The sequence below is a fragment of the Malaclemys terrapin genome, chromosome 1 (assembly GCF_027887155.1).
Source record: "Malaclemys terrapin pileata isolate rMalTer1 chromosome 1, rMalTer1.hap1, whole genome shotgun sequence".
In the NCBI taxonomy this organism is placed as follows: domain Eukaryota; kingdom Metazoa; phylum Chordata; order Testudines; family Emydidae; genus Malaclemys; species Malaclemys terrapin.
In genome coordinates this window covers 197,935,484-197,957,189 of record NC_071505.1, presented here as the reverse complement: position 1 = coordinate 197,957,189, position 21,706 = coordinate 197,935,484, and the positions used below count along the sequence as shown (strand labels likewise).

The following is a 21,706-nucleotide window of genomic DNA, read 5'->3' as shown; positions in this document are numbered from 1 at the left end:
TGTGCGGCGAAAGCGTGTATCTATGACCACGTCGCTGCCCTGCAAGTTTCCTGGGCGAGGACTTGAGCCAGGAAAGCTGTTGATGAAGCTTGCACCCTTATAGAGTGCGCCATTATTAGGGTCGCTGTGATCCTTGCTAGATTGTAGCACTCAGTAATGCAGGCCACAATCTATGATGAAAAGCACTGTGTCGAAACAGGCTGGCCCTTCATCCTGTCCGCTACTGCGACAGAGCTGTACCGACTTCCTGAACGGTTTCAACCTTTCAATGTAAAAGGCCAGCGCTCTGCGGATGTCAAGAGTATGGAGCCTCTGTTCCCTGCTAGTCGCATGAGGCTTGGGGTAGAAAACTGGGAGGAAAATGTCCTGGTTGATGTGTAACTGCGATACCACCTTTGGGAGGAAGGCGTGATGGGGCCCGAGCTGAACCTTGTCCTTAAAAAACACTGTGTAGGGAGGCTCGGACGTTAGAGCCCTGAGCTCAGACACCCTCCAGGCTGAAGTTATTGCCACCAGGAATGCGACCTTATAGGAGAGGTAGAGCTGGAAACATGTTGCTAAAGACTCAAAGGGATGCCCCATGAGCCTAGAGAGGACCAAGTTAAGGTCCCAAGCAGGAACCAATTGGCGGACATGCGAGTACAACCTGTCGAGGCCCTTCAGGAAGTGACTGACCAGAGGGTTAGCGAAAATCAAGCGGCCCTTTACCCCCAGGTGGAAAGCCGAGGTGGCAGCTAGATGTACTCTTATGGAAGACAAGGAGAGAGTCTTGCTTTAGGTGGAAAAGGTAATCCAAAATCTGGGGCACTGAGGCCAGCGTCGGGGAAAAGTTGCACTGAGCTGACCAGACTGAAATTCTCTTCCACTTCGCCAGGTACGTGGCCCTAGTGGAGGGTTTCCTACTACCCAAGAGAACCTGTCTGACTTGCTCTGAACAGGAAAGCTTGAAAGTATTGAGCCATGGAGCCTCCAGGCTGTGAGATGCAGCGACTGCAGGTTCGGGTGCTGGAGCCACCCATGATCCTGCATGAGAAGGTCTGGGAAGAGCAGCAGGGTAATCAGGGCTTCGACTGATATGTCTAGGAGAGACATGTACCAATGCTGGCGGGGCCAGGCTGGTGCTATGAGAATGACCCGAGCCTGGTCTCTGCAGATCTTGAGCAGGACCTTGGGGACGAGCGGTAGGGGTGGGAAGGCGTATAGAAGCGGTCCCCCCCAAATGGAGGAGGGATGCATCCGCTGTGGAGCCTGAACCGTGATTCTGGAAGGAGTAGAACTGCTGACACTTCCTGTTGCGTCGCGTGGCAAAGAGGTCGATCAGGGAACAGCCCCACCTCTGGAAGAGCGAAGATGCGATTTCCGGGCGAAGGACCACTCATGGCTGTGAAGAGATCTGCTGAGGTGGTTCACCAGCTAGTTCTGGACCCCTAGAAGGTACGATGCCTTTAGATCGACTGAGTGCTCTATACAAAAGTCCCATAACTTGAGGGCTTCCTGGCACAGGGGAGAGGAGCATGCACCTCCATTTGTTGATACAGAACAGCGCGGTCGTATTGTCCGTCAGGACCGATACACATTGGCCTGCTAGATATGGGCAGAATGACTGACACGCTAGGAGTACCGCTCTGGACTCTCTGACATTGATATGAAGATGGAGATTTGTCTGTTACCAGAGGCCTTGCGTCCTATGGTCCCCCAGATGAGCTCCCCACCCCAAGTCTGACACGTCCGTCACTAGCATCAAGGATGGTTGTGGGGCAGGGAAGGGGACTCCTGAGCATACCTGCTGAGCGTCTACCACAGGAGCGAGTCGAGGATAGGGCTAGGCAGGGTCACAGTCCTGTCCAAGATGTCCCTGGCAGGAATGTACACTGACGCAAGCTACGACTGAAGCAGCCGAAGCATGAGTCTGGTGTGCCAAACCACTTACGTACATGCCACCATGTGGCCGAGAAGTTTGAGACAATTTCTCGCGGTGGTAGTAGGGAACTGCCCGAGTCCCTGGATCATGGCATTGAGGGCCTGGAATCTTGCCCATGGGAGGAATGCTCTAGCTTGGGTTGAGTCCAGAACAGCCCCTATGAACTCTATCCTCTGGACTGGGGCAGAGTCGATTTCGTTTAGTAGGAGGCCCAGATTCTTGAAGGTGGCTCTGATGAATGCCACCTGAGCTTCCACCTGAGCCCTGGATCGGCCTTTGATCAGTCATCAAGGTATGGGAAAACCTGTATCTGATGTTTCCACAGAAAGGCAGCGATGACTGCCATGCACTTGGTGAAGACTCGAGGTGCCACTGACAGGCCGAAAGGGAGGATAGCAAATTGGTAATGGGAACCGTTGGCCATAAACCTGAGGAACTTTCTGTGGTTGTGCGCAATCACTATGTGAAAATACATGTCCTTCAAGTCGAGGGCGGCATACCAGTCTGCTGGATCCAGTGAAGGGATAATGGAGGTCAGGGAGACCATGCAGAACCTCAGTTTCCGAAACCCATTGAGGTCGCGCAGGTCCAGGATAGGCCTTAGGATGCCTTTGGCCTTCGGTATTAGGAAGTAGTAGGAATAGAAACCCTCGCCCTGTGTTGCAGTGGAACCTCCTCCTCCGCCTCTAGTGCTAGGAGTGATTGTACCTCCTGAATGAGAAGTTGCTCATGAGAAGGGTCCCTGAAGAGGGACGGGGAAAAGGGGGGCAGGGGGGAGGGCGGGAGGGCACAGAATTGGATGGAGTATCCCCTCTCTACTGTGCAAAGCACCCAGCAGTCTGAAGTTATATGGGACATAGTAGAAAGGAGATAGTCGGGAGGAAAAGGTAAGGCAGGGTGAATCCAGTCTCTGGTCTGGTACGCCGTCCTCGACTGCACCTTCAAAAAGGCCAGTTTAGGGCCAGAGCGTGGTTTGGGCTGGCCTTGATTAGCAGAGGGATGTTGCCTTCTCCTACCACTCCGGTTCTTCCTCCTAGAATTATCCTGGTGGTTCTGCTGCTGGAACCTTTGAGGAGGTTGTGGGCGGAAGTGTCTCCACTGTGTAGCAGGGGTATGCAAGCCCAAGGATCTGAGGGGGGCTCAGGAATCTTTTAGGCTGTGGAGCCATTTGTCCATCTTCTCTGAAAACGGAGTCTCACCCTCAAACGGGAGGTCCTGAATTGTTTGTTGGACTTTGGGCAGCCCTGCGGAGCAACTGCTGTAGAACTCTGTCCTCTAACGCAGGAGCTATGGACGTCCCTGCCAACGCTTCGTCTGGCAACGAGGAGGAGGAAGTGTGTGCCGGTGGTGGAAGCTCCCTGCCATCTGCCCCGGACGGGTCACGTGACCCCTGGGGCAGCATTGGAGGAGGTGCCGCCAATGTCGGTGCCAGGGCCGTAGTCAACATCGGCAGTAGTCTCACAGGAGGGAGCTGTATTGGCACACTCACAGGAGCCACCAGGGTCGGGGAGGAAGGTGCTGACATCGGCACCTGGTCTGTAGGTGCCTGCATCGAGGTAGATGTCGACAACAGTGCAGGCGTGGGAGACGGGTGTGTCACTGTCACGAAGGTCGGTTCCGAAGTCAGAGCACAGCACGGTGCTGGAATCAATGACGGTGCTGTAGGGAAAGGCGTCGGGACCGTAGGCGCCGGGTGCGTATGCACAGTGGAAGGCGGCACAAAAGTGGCAGAAGCGACTAAAGACGTCGCTGAGCGTGGGCCCTAGGTTCCTCCCTGGCCCTGGTGATAAGCCCAGCGAGTCCAGAAGGGCCACTGAGGCAGGTTCTGCCACTGCGGAGGCCACGCCTGATGCTCCCTTCCGTCTCTGCCGACCTCGCTCTACGGGTTTCTGCTCCTATTTGAGCGATAGGAGTCGGGCTCCGAGGTCTCAGACACTGAAGACCACGGAGCAGCCGATCCTCAGTGCCTCAAACGTCGAAAGCTCGGGGAGCGGGAAGGCTCTCTGTCGGAGCATGTAGGTGCCAATGGACAAGGCGAAGGGGAGCGCCTTTACATCATAGCCGACTTTCCCTTAGAGTGCATTGGAGGACGGGGCTCCGCCGGCGTTGAGGGTTCCTCCCTGGCAGGCGAGGAGATCTCTGGAGGCCTGGTACGCTTCTGGTGTGGATGGGAGCTGAAGCTGCTGTGTAGGCGCCGGAGATCGAGGTGGGGACGGACTCAACTGCCTCACCAGGACAGGAGTCGATACGGCCCCAGAAGGAGACACCTCTGAGGAGTGGCCCGCCTGGGCTTGCACTTTGAGGCTTAGCCGGAGAAGAACGGCCGTCCGGCTTTTTCTTCTTTTAAGGCACCGGCGAGTGGGAACAGTGCCTATCATCAGATTGGCCCTGTGAGGAGCTGTGTCAGTGCCGAGCGTCCCTGGAGGAGTCCTTCCTCGGCGCCAACATCTCTCAAGCCCAGGTCAGAACGGGGCACAAGGCTTTCTCCATGAGGATCACCTTCAGCCGCTGTTCCCATTCTTTAAGTGTTCTTGGGCAGAACTCGCAGCAGATCTTGCAATGATCTTTTTGATGGGTCTCCCCCAGGCACCTAAGACACGACAAGTGCGGATCATTCTTGCGCATGTGCCAAGCACATGCCTCACAGTTCTTAAATCCCAGGGACCGTGGCATACCACAGTGCCAGGGCCAGATTGGGAGGGGGGAACCCTCCCCCGCCCCAACTACTATACTAAACTTTAACTGGAGTACTACCAACAGCTAACTAACTATATACATGGAATAACAAAGAAACTTGCTGAGCAAGAGCCAAGGAAAGTTCGAGCCACTGTCACTGGCGGTAAGAAGGAACTGAAGGGGTGGCGGGTTGCCAGGGCCATATATTAGGCACCATGAAGGCACGACTCCAGGGGGTGCCCAGGCCGACCCGACGGATGCTGCTAACGGAAAAATCTTCTGGCCATCATGCACATGCGCACACACACACCTGATTGGAATCGACATGAACAAGCACTCTAAGAAGAATATAAGGAGGATGTGGAAAAAGACCAGCAGAGGGCAACAAAAATGATTAGGGGGCTGAAGCACATGACTTATGAGGAGAGGCGGAGGGAACTGGGATTGTTTAGTCTCCAGAAGAGAAGAATGAGGGGGGATTTGATAGCTGCTTTCAACTACCTGAAAGGGGGTTCCAAAGAGGATGGATCTAGACTGTTCTCAGCGGTACCAGATAACAGAACAAGGAGTAATGGTCTCAAGTTGCAGTGAGGGAGGTTTAGGTTGGCTATGAGGAAAAACTTTTTCACTAGGAGGGTGGTGAAGCACTGGAATGGGTTATCTAGGGAGGTGGTGATGGAATCTCCTTCCTTAGAGGTTTTTAAGGTCAGGCTTGACAAAGCCCTGGCTGGGATAATTTAGTTGGGAATTGGTCCTGCATTGAGCAGGGGGTTGGACTGGATAACCTCCTAAGGTCCATTCCAACCCTGATATTCTATGATTCTAAGTTACAGCTCAAATGCTCAAGTGGGCAAGTTTAAAATTTACTTTTTATGAAAACTTATGCAAGAAAGACTTGATTGCCTTCCATGATCATTTGAACAAACAAAAGAAGTTGTGTACCGGGACAGCAGAAAAGTCAAAAAGTTCATTTTTAAATTATAGTGAATAATTGCAGGGTTTTTTGGTGTTATTAACCCACCTCTAGTGTTTATTAAACAAACAATGTCACTAAGTGTCACCAAGTCATTGGCTACTATCTCCTTCAAACCAATATACTAATACAGGGGTTGGCAACCTTTCAGAAGTGGTGTGCCGAGTCTTCATTTATTCACTCTAATTTAAGGTTTTGCGTGCCGGTAATACATTTTAATGTTTTTAGAAGGTCTCTTTCTATAAGTCTATATTATATAACTAAACTATTGTATGTAAAGTAAACAAGGTTTTCAAAATGTTTAAGAAGCGTCATTTAAAATTCAATTAAAATGCTGATCTTACGCCACCAGCCTGCTCAGCTCGCTGCCAGCCTGGGGTTCTGTTCACCTAGGCCGGCAGTGGGCTGATCAGGGCCTGCGGCCGGGACCCCAGACCTGGGGGAGGGGTGTTTCAGGGGTTCAGGGCAGAGGGCTGGGGTGTGTGTGGGGGGGTCAGAGAGCAGGGCAGAAGGCTGGGTGTGTGTTGGGGTGCAGGGCAGAAGGCTGGGTGTGTGTTGGGGTGGGGGGTGCAGGGCAAAAGGCTGGGGTGCTCGGATCATGGGGGTGCTCCCAGCCCCCTGCCCTGAGCAGCTCACGGAAGGGGGCGGGAAGGGATATGCCCTGTTCCACCCCCTTTCCCCAGGCTCCGTCCCTACCTCTCTCTGCATCCTCTACAGAGCTGTGTGCATGCTGCTGCTCTTTCCCCGGCCCCTCACTAGGGCCATCAGCTGATTGGCGCAGGGAGAGGGAGGAGGAGGGGCAGGAAAGCACCACGCTGGAGGAAGGAGCGGGGGCGGGGGGGGGAAGCTTGGCTGCCGCAAAACCAAGCTTCTGCCTCCTGCCCCTGCAGGGGAGAGCGGTGGGCGCGGGGGCTGAGTGGGGCTGGGGGCCGGGACCGCGGCAGGGAGCTGCGTGCCACTCAAAATCAGCTCGCATGCCGTAGGTTGCCGACCCCTGTACTAATACAATTGTTCCCAAAACAGACTTCCATGGTGCCCCACATTAAACTATGCAGTCATACATATTGCCATGCACTAGGACTGTTATCTGTTACTTGATTAGTTTTTAATCCATAACGTATTGACCACGTTTTATTACTTTTCTTTACATTCTTGTGGTTACCTTTATTATTTTGTTAACTTTTCAAATAACTCTAGATGGTTAGAGCAGCATTTTTCCTTTATTTAGTTCACCATCAATACTTTAAAAAGCATTTATTATACCATCCTTACATTCCATCCATTTCCCCACTATCAGGAGGCATAATTTCCAGATCTCCTGTAATGTCTTAATTTATCAAAGAGATTTGCACATTAGTGATTTCCTAATTTAATGGGCAGCAGGTTTAAAACAAAAAAAGGAAGTTCTTCTTCACACAGCGCACAGTCAACCTGTGGAACTCCTTGCCTGAGGAGGCTGTGAAGGCTAGGACTATAACAGGGTTTAAAAGAGAACTAGATAAATTAATGCAGGTTAAGTCCATTAATGGCTATTAGCCAGGATGGGTAAGGAATGGTGTCCCTAGCCTCTGTTTGTCAGAGGGTGTAGATGGATGGCAGGAGAGAGATCACTTGATCATTACCCGTTAGGTTCATGCCCTCTGGGACACCTGGTATTGGCCACTGTCGGTAGACAGGATACTGGGCTGGATGGACCTTTGGTCTGACCCAGTACAGCCGTTCTTATGTTCTAATCTGCTAGTTTTAGTATATTGCATACCTCACCTTCCATCAGAAACCACAACAGATTACCTTGGTGATTTAATGCACTTAAGAAACTCAAGGTCTCCAAAACTTCAGTCTTCTCAAGTGCCATCTGATAACAGCAAACTTGTCTCATATTAGGAAATGCAACTCCCTCACCCATTAGTGACCCTGGTAGTAACAAATGTAACCAATTGGAATAAGGAACAGAGTGTAGAACCAGCACATCCCATTTACCAAACTGAGGCAGGGCAGAGCTTATTTTACCTTCAGTTCCACTCTCATACCTTATTATGTGCATGGTTCACGCTTAATATTTTCCTAATACTTACACAACATTCTGTCCAATAAATATGAAGGAAGGGAAAAGTCAGGAGAGCCTTGTTTCCTTCTTTGGGTAACAACTCCTCTTTAAATTGAACAAAATTAGATTCAAGATGAATCATCTTAGGAGCACGTCCATAAGACCTATGCAGAATTTTAAAAGAATTACCATTAGTAATTGAGAAATAAGCAGCAAAACTAAAAGCAGAACAGAAATGACAGGGCAAACATTTATTACAAATTTAGCTTTTTTTTAAAAAAAAAACTCACAAAACTTAACTGTGCTCTCTATGGTTTGATTTGTGTAGCATCGATTCAAAAATTCATCTCTTTTCTCTGAAAATAAGATATATATATTCTCTTTGCAAGGAAAAGGGATGGAAACTTCCAGCTTTCATGTTAAAAAGCTTCTCCTTTACATGTTCTCGTGTTCCTCCAAAATTAGAGGTGGCCTTTGACTGTGGACGTCACAGGGTCCAAAGCCCAATTCTGTTTTTAAGTCTTTCCCATATGCCCATTAAAGCAGGAACCAGGCTTATCTTCAAAGCATGGTTGCCCAAAGTGCAACCTGGAGATACCAGTAAAACTAATCTTTAGTGCTGCTAATCTCTTTATGATTTTAAATTCAGCCTGGGTTAAATGTGGGAACAAACATATCAAAGGGCCCAACATCCGGAATTCAGGGAAAATTGGCTCTGAAAACCAGAAATCTTTCCTCCTGTTCAGCTTCCAAACCAACACAATTCACTGCACAGTGTCACATTATTAATCACATTTTCCTAAATCCAACAACATGCATGAAAATAGAACAATGGGAGGCGGAGGAGCGGAAATACTCTACCTTCTCCATTCCATGGGTTCTTTTGGAAGCTGCTGAGAAAGCATGGGATATACAGAAGTGAATAAATTCTGATCTCCAGCACCTAAAATTAAAGAGACCCATATTTTAAAAAGTTTACTCTTGAATCTTGTCCATATATATTTTAAAAGGGAACTATACCATAGTTACATTTTTAAGAGACTCATTTTCATACTGAATGCATGGAGAACACTGCTGTATAGAAAAATGCTTTGAAACATCTTGTTATTGAATATCTCTATGAAACACCATTCATATAGCTGTCCCAAAATTCCATAGAAGGCGTGAGAAAAACTCAGCTACAGCTAGCAGTCCAATGTTGTACATCATCACAAAAACCAAACAGCCTCCAAAAACTTCCATCAGCTTACACAAGACACCCTAGGTACTAATACCACTGTACTATGAAGCAAGATAAATAGAACAAAATGTACAATCCAGCACAGAAAACAGTAACTGATTTTCAGCAATATAACAGTATCCAGCTGACATTTACATCCTTGGCAACAAGACATAATAGGATGTTTCCCAAACCCATTTAGTCTCTCCCCCGACCCCCAAAAAAGATCAAGTAGATCAGGAAAAAAAAAAATCTTCGTTTTAGAACTGTTTTATTATGTATTACATAAAATTACAAAATAGTAAAGACTACATCCCTCATTTCAATACTCCTTAAATTACATTTAAAAAAGGTTATTCATAATATAAACTTAGAACCTCAAGACCTTTTTACTATCCCAAGGGATTTTATCATCTAATTGCTACACATCAATTTTTGCCCAATTTTAAAATAGAGCATGAGTCAGCCATTGATTTTTTTTTCATTCAGTACATTGTTCTTCCCATCATTTGAGCACCACCTCTCCATTAAAATGACATCAGTAACTAGTGTTGCAGCTCAGAGTAGATTCAAATTGTATATTTGATCTAGGAAACTAAATTTATCAATAAACCATTTGGAGAATAGTGCTCACCAGATTAAAATTTTAAGTGTGTCAAATTTTAGACCTATAAAAACAAACATTATCCAAAACCTAGAACACAATGAATTCACACAATCAAAAACAAAAATCCTGATGTAGTTAAGATTGGGGGTAATGTCATCCCAAGGCATTTAAGGTAAATTAACAAAGGAATAGACTTGTTAGAAGCGTAGGAGGTTTTCTGCCTTTCAACTTGAATTGTCACCGAGTGTATAGAACAACCTCATCCTGTGATAGTGTGAACCGAGAAGAAAGAAAACTCCAACACTTACAGATCCAGCCTTTCCTTAGCCTGCCTTATAACACCTTGGAATGGGAGAATAATTCAGCTTTTAAATTTGGTTCATAATCAAATTTTGGATTGGTAGCATAGCTCAGCACTCTTATTGCGTAGTTTCGTTTTTAGTAAAAAGGAAGGAATCATCACTAACACCTAAAGTACCAAAAGGAGAAGTAATTCCTGCGTTCTGCATCTAAATAGGTGATTTGGATATTTTTAGCTCCTTAAAAAAAAATATGCAACTACAAGTGTGATCTCGAAAAACATTGAACAAAAATCATATTAAGGCACTAGATTATTTCATGTATTTTTTTTAAAAACAATTGTTGCTTAGCATGAAGATCTCTCAACTAGCGTTAACTCATCTTTATAAATGCACAGATATATTGGATGTTTAGCCATATTTAGTTTAAATCACATGAAATCTGAAATATTTTAACACCAAAAGTTTGGTTCCGAGATCCCAGCTATCTTTAATACAAGATAGACAGGACAGAGTTTATATCCTGCTTCTGAGCTCCCTGTTGGCAGCATCACAGAACAGTGATTTTCAACCTCTTCATTTGCAGACCCCTAAAAATTTCAAATTGAGGTGTGGACCCCTTTGGAAATCTTAGGCAGTCTAAGTGTATTAATAAAATTTGCCAATGACACAAAGTTGGGAGGTATTGCCAATACGGAGGAAGTCCGGAATATCTTACAAGATGATCTGGGATGACATTGTAAACTGGAGTAATAGAAATGGGATGAAATTTAATAGCGCAAAATACAAGGTCATGCATCTAGGGACTAACAAGAATTTTTCCTGTAAGCTAGGGACTTATCAGTTGTAAGTGAGAGAGGAGGAGAAAGACCTGGGTTTATTGGTTGACCACAGATGACTGAGTCATCAATGTGATACAGATGTGAAAAAGGCTAATGCAGACCTAGGATGCATCAGGCAAGCTATTTCCAATAGATATAGGGAAGTTAGTACCATTATGCACTGGTGAGACCTCATCTGGAATATGGTGCACAATTCTGGTCTCCCATATTTAATAAAGATGTATTCAAACAGGAACAGGTGCAGACAAGGGCTACTAGGATGATCCGAGGAATGGAAAGCCTACCTTATGAGAGCAGACTCAAATAGCTTGGCTTGTTTAGCCTAAGCTAAAGAAGGCTATGGGGAGATATGATTTCTCTCTATAAATACATAAGAGGGATAAATACCAGGGAGGGGGAGGAGTTATTCAAGTTAAGCAGCAATGTTGACGCAAATGGATATAAACTGGCCATCAACAAATTTAGGCTTGAAATTGGATGAAGGTTTCTAACCATCAAAGGAGTGATGTTCTGGAACAGCCTTCCAAGGGGAGCAGTGGGGACAAAAACCTAACTGGCTTCAAAACTGAGCTTGAAAAGTTTATGAAGGGGATGGTATTATGAGACTGCCTACGACGGCATGCAGCTGATATGCGATTGCTAGCAGCAAATACCTCCAAAGGCTGGTGATGGGACACTAGATGGGGAGGGCTCTGAATTACTATTGAATTCTTTCCCAGGTGTCTGGCTGGTGGATCTTGCCCACATGCTCAGAGTCTAACTGATCACCACATTTGAGGTCAGGAAGGAATTTTTCCCTGGGTCAGATTGGCAGAGACCCTGGGGGGTTTTCACTTAACTCTGCAGCATGGGGCCTGGGTCACTTGCAGGTTTAAACTAGTGTAAATGGTAGGTTCTCTGTAACTAAGTATTTTAACCACGATTTGAGGACTTCAGTAACTCAGCCAGAGGCTAGGGGTCTATTACAGGAGTGGGTGGGTGAGGTTCCATGACCTGCAATATGCAGACGTCAGATTAGATCATGATGGTCCCTTCTAAAATTGAAGTCTTTGAGTCCATGAACCACAGGCTGAAAACTTGTCAGAATGATTTCAAGTCATCAGAAAACCTTCCACTGTGTGGCCTTGCAAGTGATATGTACTGAAAGAGCAAAGCAGGTTTTCCTTCCAACAATCTTTGCAAGAAACTAAAAAGGTATTGACAACAGTAATACCTTGTATTTGGAGGGAATAGATGTTGAACAATAAGGAAGGTAATTTCTGATCCCTTCATATTTCATTTAGGCCATAGCTCCCCATCAAACTGAGTGAGACATTCAAAACAGGTTGTGCAAGGAGGAAAATATTTTTTTTTTTTTATATCAAGCAACAAGGATCTCACTTTTTCCTCAGATGGGATTTTCTGGCAAGAGCAGCAAGCTTTTCAGCTGAGCGCAACATGTGTGATTTTCACAGCTGATGACAATGGCCAACAGGTCTTTGGAAAAGTTTTAAACAACTCTCCATGCAAGGTTTCTGGTGGCCTCCAGCTGTTAAAGCAGAGGTCCCCAAACTATGGGGTATGCGCCCCTAAGGGGCATGGAGGAATGTTTGGGGAGTGCGGGGGGGGTAGGGTTGCCACCTTTCTAATTGCTGGTAACTGGACCACTGAGGCCCTGACCCACCACTTCCCCCAAGGTCCCAGCCCACTCTGCCTCCCCTATCACATGCTCCTCTCCCCCACATCTCCCCATCATCACTCGCTCTAACACCTTCTCCCCCCCCCCCCCGTTGGGCTCCCTCTGCTCTGGGGCTGGGAGAGCCTGAAAAGAAGCCTGTCTGCAGGTAGGAGGCAGCTTAGGCTGAGCAGGGGCTAGCATGGGTTAATGACCAGGCACCTCCCCGTGCCGTGCGGTAACTGGACTTTTGGTGTCCGGTCAGTACATCTGACTGGGCACTGTCAGGTCCCCTTTTCGACCTGACTTCCCAGTTGAAAACCGGGCAAACCCTAGGACTTGGCCAGCCCTGCTCCTAGCTCTCCACTGGAGTAGGGAGCGGGGGGTGCAAACCTGTAAAGTTTGGAGACCACTGTTCTAAAGCATCACATATGCATTCTGGAAGACTTGAGGTTCTCCCCCTCAAAGGGTGAGGGGGAAAAATGGAGAAAAAGAAACTCAAAAATCTGGCTAAAACAAGACCCTGCTTTAAATCAGCCACAAATCTCATTAGACAGCCATTCCCAGTGCTACTGGAAAGCATGGGAGAGGATGCAAGCACACTATTCAAATCAGGAATAGGGACTAAAGCACTGAGCCTCACTTCAACTGCTAACTGTGCTGATGAATTGGCAACAGGAATTCCCCTGTTCCTCTAAAACAGTGGTTCTCAACCAAGAGTACACATACTCCTAGGGGTATGCAGAGGTCTTTCAGGGGGTACATCAACTCATCTAGATATTTGCCTAGTTTTACAACATGCTACATAAAAAACACCAGTGAAGTTAGTACAAACTAAAATTTCATAGACAATGAATTGTTTATATCGTGCTATATACTGAAATGTAAGCACAATATTTATATTCAAATTTTATAATTATATGGTTAAAATGAGAAAATAAGCAATTTTTCAATAGTGCGCAGTGACATGTCTGTATTTTTATGTCTGATTTTGTAAGCAAGCAGGTTTTAACTGACATGAAACTTGGGAAGTACGCTAGATAAATCAGACTCCTGAAAGGGGTACAAGTAGTCTGGAAAGATTGAGCGCAACTGCTCTAAAACACTGGCAAAAGACCCTTAGCCTATCAAAACTCCTGTTAGCTGGAACAGGAAGGAAAGAAAGGTGAACAATTCTGGCTGGAAAGAAAGGCCCACAAAGAGCCTCAAAGAACAGCCTCCTGTCCTCCTCCCACACACACTTCTTCCTTCCAGAGAAACATAAGCATGGTCCCCCAATGTGGCTATTGTACTTTTGGTGTGCCAGTAAGTGGAACTGGCTTTCAGCTTGGGTGATCACATGAGGAACCTTGCATCAAACTCTAAGCAAGGAAAAGGCAGGAAACCTAATGTACAGACAATGAATACGCATACAAGAGAAAAATGTGACCAGAACCACAAAACTTCTGTATTTCTAGCACTTGACAGCAATATCACAGTAAAGGAAGAGTACTGTATGCATGCACAAGTCAGTATTAAGTGCTTGCATGGGAATCTGAACATTAATTACATCAGGGGTTCTCAAACTGGGGGTCAGGACCCCTCAGGGGGTCGTGGGGTTATTACATAGGGGGTCTCAAGCTGTCAGCCTCCGTCCAAAACCCCGCTTTGCATCCAGCATTTATAATGGTGTTAAATATATAAAGAAGTGTTTTTAATTTATAAGGGGGGGGGAGTCACACTCAGAGGCTTGCTATTTGAAAGGGGTCAGCAGTACAGAAGTTTGAGAACCACTGAATTACGTTATCCCATAATCATACTGCTCTGTACTCATCTCAGAGCTGTTTATGACCTTGCAGTTAACTTTGCTAGGGAGGGAAGATTAACATGCTGCAGAACAGCAACATTTGATGTTAAAAGATATTGCCACTTCTAGAATTGTAATTTCAGAATTTAAAGAAAATTATGGGATTGTTAATTTGTTTATTATTAGGTTTCAGTGTATTTTTTATTAACAGTATTTCCTTTCCCTCTAATATTCCGTTTTCAGTGATTGCATTAGATTATTAGAAATAGAAAATACTTTTCAAAAATTTTAAAGCTAAAGTAATGACTGTGCAATACAGACAAGCAAAGGTACATGAAAACTTCATGAAATTTTACAGATATCAGTATCATCTTATAAGATTTATGCCTCAGTGACAAAAATAGAACTGAATGAAGTTTCTGAAGATTTAACATTTTAACAAATCTGAACAATATGGCAAAGAGGATAATGTTGCTAGAAATCACCCTGCTCGAAGTGTAATAAGTAGTTTAGCATAATATATGCAACTGCATCACACTTTCCTGTAAGCATTTTGCATAATATGTATAAAACATACTGCAAACACAAGTTAGTAATACAGAATGAATTAGGGTGGACACAATTGACATTGGCTCTTTGTGTAACACTGCTCATGAATAATTAGAGTATTCACAATGGACTATTATCTTCTATTCATCAAAAATCAATTCCCATATCATCTCAGAATAAATGAAAAATTAGTTTTCGGTTCCCCATATGCAATCTCTCACACAGCAAAAGCCATAAGTAATTGCCCAACTTAGAATTTAAAATCCCTTTCCAGGCTTCATTTTTAAAGATCACTCATTGTGCAAGTTAGAGATTGTCTACAATTAGGCGTGCAGCAATTCTCCATTTTTGGAGTGTAGTGTGGCCACCCTATACACATGATCATATATAATTTGAAAGCTTATTTTCTGTACATGTAGATGGAGGTATGATGTGGAGCTGTCAAGTGGTGCACAAGCCTGTAGGTGAGGTAAAACAGTGGTACCTAAAATGAGAACACATCACTTCTTGCAGTTCCAAAAACACAGCAACATGATTATGACTACAATTTTTACTGTAAGTTAATTTCAATATCTTAATGTGGTGCTTATTGGTTAAAGCTACCAAATAATGTATTAAAGACTTACTGGTTTTGCATGGGGAAATTTTTTTTAGCATGTGGCAAAAACGGCAAGTAACATTTTGCAATATACAAACATGCAATGTTTTCACATTGCATATTCTTAATTGTCAAAGTATCTCACAAATTATAATAGTTTTCTGTATTTTCAATTGAAATTTTCTGACCAGATAAGTTTTATACTGAAGGTTGTACACCAGTAGCAGCAGATTGCATGCCCATAGTTTGTACTGCATAGTGGGTTGATATAAATGTATGTGAATTCTTAATGTAATGCTTCTCCATTTGTAAGCTATTGTACTTACAGCAAAGTCTGCCTGCTAGAAGGTTTTAATTTGTAACCACCTATGCATGCAGTACCAGCCTTTGAAATATCCTAGAAACTAGCTTAATTCAGTGACACTTATGCACAGTATTTGTGTTAAAGATGACAATATACAGCTTCATATTGGGCTTCAATCAAAGTAAGTGCTCATTAAACAAAAGAGGCAATTACTAATATATATCTAATTTAGCATGAGTCTGTATATTTGTGAAAAACTGGTAGTGGTGATGCTAATGCTAATACATTTTGGGAATTTTACTTCTACAGGGAAGTTACAGTATATGAAGACAGAGGATACAAGCCCCTTAAATCTTACATCAAAAAGAAAGACTCTCCACAAACTTTGAAAAATGTGCTTTGTCAATAAAATCAAAAGAATGCATAAAACTGTCAAAAACTACCAGTGCTGGACAGAATTCTGTGATGCTGGCAGCAGAAGCCAGAAGAGATGAATTGGTGGCTACTGGATGAGTTTTATAGTTTTAGATGATGGGCCACCAATATGCTATCACAGGGATTGCTCACAGAAATACACAAGCAAGTCGACTTTGGCACAAGTCAGAGTCTGTATTGAACCCAGGAAAGAAAACACTCTGAATCTGTTCACAGAGCATCATGTTCACCTGCTTCTGTAACCACCAGAGCGAGGACATCTTCCAGCAATCAGACCTGTTGCACTGTTTTTTGCTTGACCTGATTGCTAAGGATGCAGTTTATCCCTCAACATGTCTTTCTTCCTAACGGAGTAAAATGAATCAAAGCAAAATCATCTAGTTATGCTGCAACAATAAAATCACCTTGTCACACCACATTTTATCAGTTGACTGAAGAGAATGATTATATGTACAAGGCTCCTCTCCCACATCCAGGCTGTTACAAAGATATAATGCCCTACTTCCCTCAAATGGAGAAACTGCAAGCTATTCCAGTAGAAAGTTACAGGCAAAATTAAAAAAAAAAAAAAACAGTATGGTTCTGCAATTTAATTCTATGCGCAGCATGGATAAGGCACGTCTACAATTGTTCTATGCAGTGCAACAGTAGCTGATGCTATCCAAGCTACTAGTAATCTGAAGCAGGAACTTAAGTCATTCAAATATTTTTTGGGTGTTCTTCTGATGAGTGAGCCTGATGTTCATTTGAAAGCTGTTCCAGTGGTTTGCATTATGTCTCTTTAGTCACTCAGTCTGAAATAGCCAAAATGAAAGCCTGATAATGTAATCCAAAGCCATGTGATTGTAGTTAAGAAGTCAGCTACTTTTGTGCCCCAACTGGTGCAGGAGTTTATCCTTTGGTTGATAAAGAGGCATATATTCAGCCAGCAATGAGCATCATCCTTTAGACGACATTCAAAGAAGGCACCTCTCAATTGCAGAGTTCCAAAATTATCACACTACCGCACGTAAGTCTTGCAGCACAACTATCCCATGAACTCTGCATCAATTATGGTGAGCTGAGGGTTCATCAATTGGGCTGTAAAAATTGAAGCAGAAAGATTCCAAGGAGGCACGTTCATTCCAAATGGAATTGTACCACTTCAGGAGGGTGGAAATCTCATTCATGAAGGAGACAATATAGACACCAACATACAGACCATTGCTGGAAAGAAAACATCCCATTTAATGACTAGAGGGATATTCTTTGAAAACACAAAGAAGATTTATAAAGGAAGCAATAAACTACAGTTTTGGTTGCCCCAGAAAGATAGGCGTGAAGCCTGGTCTTCACAACCCCTTAAGCAATAAATTCCAACAGAATAAATCCTAAACAAAAACACCCCAAAATTATGCTGTGTCACAACGGATAACCTTGGTCTGAATTAGGTAGCTGATGGGGATATCTGTCCTTGCAGCTCAGGTTCGTTGGATCCTGGACCTACGACTGATCACGCAGCCTGGTTATGGCAGGAGGAACACTGGACCATCCACATACAGGAACCAGGAAACAGCAACACTGGAACCAGGATCAGGTAGGTTGTCTCAGGTGTTAGATGACGTTGATTCAGGTGTAAGATGTCATCCAGATCGATGGGGTAGATCTTGATCCGTAGAGATGACCCTTGAAGCCCATGCAAACAAGACTGATACCGGGTGCCTCTCAGATGAACAGCCTGTTGGTTAGGGCGCACAGTCCTTTTATATATTCTATGGCGCAAACATTCCAGGTTTGAACTGGAACCCTAGCGGCTGTTGCTCTTTCCGCCACAAGTGACAAGAAGAAGGGCAACAGATATGGAGTCAGAGTTGTTAATTGTCCAGACTCCATTTTGAATCACTGGGTCCATTAGCCACATTACCTTAATTAACAGTTCCTTATAACTATATGTTTAAAACACATTAAATTCAGTATAGACATCAACATGAACATAACTGAGCATTTATATAGGGAACCTTCCCTACAACATTATTCTTGAAACCCCATGAAGCCTGTTAAAATGAAATCATTCTGACCCATTACATAGCAAACTGGAGAAAAGATTTTAATATGGTGCCATAGGAGCACAACAGTGTTGTCAGCAAAATATTCATTTCTTGTGAATATATTAATAATATATATTATTCACTTATACAGTTTCTTACAGGGTGAATTGATTTAAATCAAGGCTATTTAAATCCATTTTAATCAACTTTTCTATTTGTACTTCAGTTACTTTCTAGAGAAAGGTGTATTTGCACTGGTTAATAGAACCATTAAAATCTGTGGTTTACAACTAAATAGAGCCTTTACACTAGATTTGGAACATTTGTGCTACCTAGGTGGGTAGACTAAAACTATATATATTTATTTAAGCAATCATATAGCTTAATATTTTCAGATTCTAATTAACTGTACACTTGCAGTATGCTAGAAAATGGTGAATAATCTATTTATTAGATTGTGTCAAGTGATATTAGGATGGTAACTGGTATTTAAACAAACAAAACAGCATATAAAGTTATTAAACAAAACAAGCCCTGACACAGTACCACTTAGTGTCATGTATATAATAAACTTTGACCTCAAAAGTTAAATCATTTTTCCCCTCATTCTTTCTTTAGATAGAAAAGCAGCCTTTAACTTTTGATAGAGGCTCATGGATTCAGCATATTTATTTTTAAATGTTTTAAGAGATAATGTGTAGGGCTTCATAAATTTAATACAAAATTTAGATTTAATTTTAACTGTTTATTTTTAAAAAGAAAAACATTAAAGAAAATAAAAATAATCCAATTTAAATATTTTTTTAAATCATCCATTTTCATCCACTCTGGTTTCTCAAGATAGTCTGAAATAGAACTGTACAGTCAATGATCTCCAGATGCCTGTACTGTACCACAGAAATTCTGCTACTCAGTCTTCACCATAGTACTCTTCCTGCATTGCAATCCAGCAGCTTTACACCAGACCTTACAACTGATTTAAGGTTACACTTTGTGAAATTTACTGTAAGTTTAACATTGAAACAAATTTAATCCCCATTATCGCTGATTTTGTGTTAACAGCAAGTTATATAGTAGCTGGAGAAGCCAAGCCACAGAGGACAGCTACTGATTTTCAAGTCACAGCAGTTTGTACAAAACGAACTACACCTTAATGGTCTAGTAACGGCTCGGTGGCACATAGATGGGAAATGACAGTTCTGATCCAAGGGCTATCAAAGGCTAAAAAGAAAAAATCCGAACATTTATTGTTGGAGAGTGAATGTAATGAAATGGAACAATTCACATTGCTCCCCAGAGACCCCGCTAGTAGATACTCCCGAAGACTTCAGCATTTAGACTCTTGAGCCAAAAGGATCAACACTATAACAGAATCCCTCAGGGTAAGGGCAGGGTGAAAAGAGCTGGAGAGATGAAAGCTTAGATGACCCCTAGTCAAAAAAGTAATAACATTAACAGACTGATCATAACTTCCACATCTGAGGAAGACTAGATAGGAGATCTATCGCTGCAAACTGATAAAGCACTCTACTATATACTGTACACAGAGACTATTATTTTAAGTGATAAAAGAAGCTATTTGGAAAACAACCTAACCTTAAATGAACAACCTTGTTGCACCAATACTTTTCCAAATAGCAAGAGTCCCAGGATTTTTAATTATAAGTATGTAGCATTTCACATGACCTACAGTTTATACCAGATTAAATAGCACCCCGTGAGCAAAGAAAAGACGGTTACTCACCGTTGTAACTGTTGTTCTTCGAGATGTGTTGCTCATATCCATTCCATTAGGTGTGCGCGCGCCGCGTGCACGATCGTCGGAAGATTTTTACCCTAGCAACACCGGCGGGTCGGCTGTGGAGCCCCCTAGAGTGGCGCCTTCATGGCGCTGAATATATACCCCAGCCGACCCGGCGCCCCCTCAGTTCCTTCTTGCCGGCTACTCCAACAGTGGGGACGGGGGGCGGGTTTGGAATGGATATGAGCAACACATCTCGAAGAACAACAGTTACAACGGTGAGTAACCGTCTTTTCTTCTTCGAGTGCTTGCTCATATCCATTCCATTAGGTGACTCCCAAGCCCAACTTAGGTGGTGGGGTCGGAGTGAGACATTGCTGTGTGCAAAACCGCTGATCCGAAAGCAGCATCGTCTCTGGACTGCTGCACTAGTGCATAGTGAGCTGTAAATGTGTGGACTGATGACCAAACCGCTGCTCTACAAATGTCCTGAATCGGAACTTGTGCCAGGAAAGCCGTCGAGGAAGCCTGGGCCCTCGTGGAGTGAGCGGTGAGGTGCGGTGCTGAGACACCTGCCAGGTCATAGCAAGTCCGGATGCAAGACGTAATCCAGGAGGATAGGCGTTGTGAGGAGACCGGTGAGCCTTTCATTCGGTCGGCCACTGCAACGAAGAGTTGCGTCGTCTTTCTAAAGTGCTTTGTGCGGTCAATATAGAAGGCCAGGGCCCTTCGTACGTCCAGGGAATGCAAACGTTGATCCTGGCGAGTGGCATGTGGTTTGGGATGAAAGACCGGGAGAAAGATGTCCTGGTTGATATGAAAAGGAGAAACCACCTTAGGGAGAAAGGCAGGATGTGGACGAAGCTGCACTTTATCCTTATGGAAAACTGTATAAGGGGGCTCGGATGTAAGCGCCCTGAGTTCAGAAACGCGCCTTGCTGAGGTGATGGCTACAAGGAAGGCTGTCTTCCAGGATAGGTACAAAAGAGAACAGGTGGCCAGTGGCTCGAATGGAGGACCTGTGAGCTTGGAGAGAACCAGGTTGAGGTCCCACGTCTGAACGGGCTGACGTTGTTGTGGGTACATCCGGTCTAAGCCCTTGAGGAATCTAACGACCATCGGGTTAGAGAATACCGAGGACGCGAGTTCCCCTGGGTGAAAGGCCGATATAGCGGCCAGGTGAACTCTAATTGAAGATATCGCCAACCCCTGCTGTTTTAGGGAGAGGAGATATTCCAAAATGAGAGGAATGGGTGCCTGCAACGGGGACATGGCTCGTTGTTCGCACCAACAGGAGAACCGCTTCCACTTGGCCAGGTACGTGGTGCGTGTTGAGGGCTTCCTACTGCTCAGCAGAATCTGTTTGACAGAGTGCGAGCATTGCTGCTCTGCCTGGGTGAACCATGGAGCAGCCACGCCGTGAGGTGGAGTGATTGGAGGTCGGGGTGACGCAACCGGCCGTGGTCCTGAGAGATGAGATCCGGATCCAACGGAAGCGGGATCGGTGTCTGAACCGAGAGCTCCAACAGTGTGGTGTACCAATGTTGTCTTGGCCATGCAGGAGCGATCAGAATTACCTGTGCCTGGTCTCTGCGCAGTTTGAGCAGTACCTTGTGGACCAGAGGAAACGGAGGGAAGGCATAAAACAGGTGGTCTTTCCAGGGAAGCAGAAAGGCGTCCGAGAGGGAGCCCGGAGCTCGACCTTGTAGGGAGCAGAACACGTGGCACTTCCTGTTGTCTCGAGATGCAAACAGGTCTATCTGGGGAAACCCCCACCTCTGGAAGATGGAATGTATAATGTCCGGACGGATAGACCACTCGTGCGTTTGGAAGGACCTGCTGAGTCGGTCCGCTAGAGTGTTCTGGACTCCAGGGAGGAACGATGCCGTGAGATGGATTGAGTGGGCGATGCAGAAGTCCCACAGGCGAATGGCCTCTTGGCATAGAATTGACGAACGTGCTCCTCCTTGCTTGTTGATGTAGAACATGGCCGTGGTGTTGTCGATGAGAACTAACACACAGCGGCCA

At 44.7% G+C, this 21,706-nt stretch overlaps 1 protein-coding gene across 1 annotated transcript in view; it reads right to left on the bottom strand.

Annotated features, from left to right (window-relative positions):
* Positions 1–21,706, bottom strand: part of TRAPPC10 (trafficking protein particle complex subunit 10) — a 95,639-nt gene that overhangs the window by 57,567 nt on the left and 16,366 nt on the right. The window contains exons 2-3 of the mRNA XM_054005293.1: positions 8,479–8,560; positions 7,646–7,781 (exon numbers count right to left, since the gene is read on the bottom strand). Of these exons, the coding sequence (XP_053861268.1) occupies positions 7,646–7,781; positions 8,479–8,560 (218 nt within the window). The remainder of the gene's footprint in view (positions 1–7,645; positions 7,782–8,478; positions 8,561–21,706) is intronic.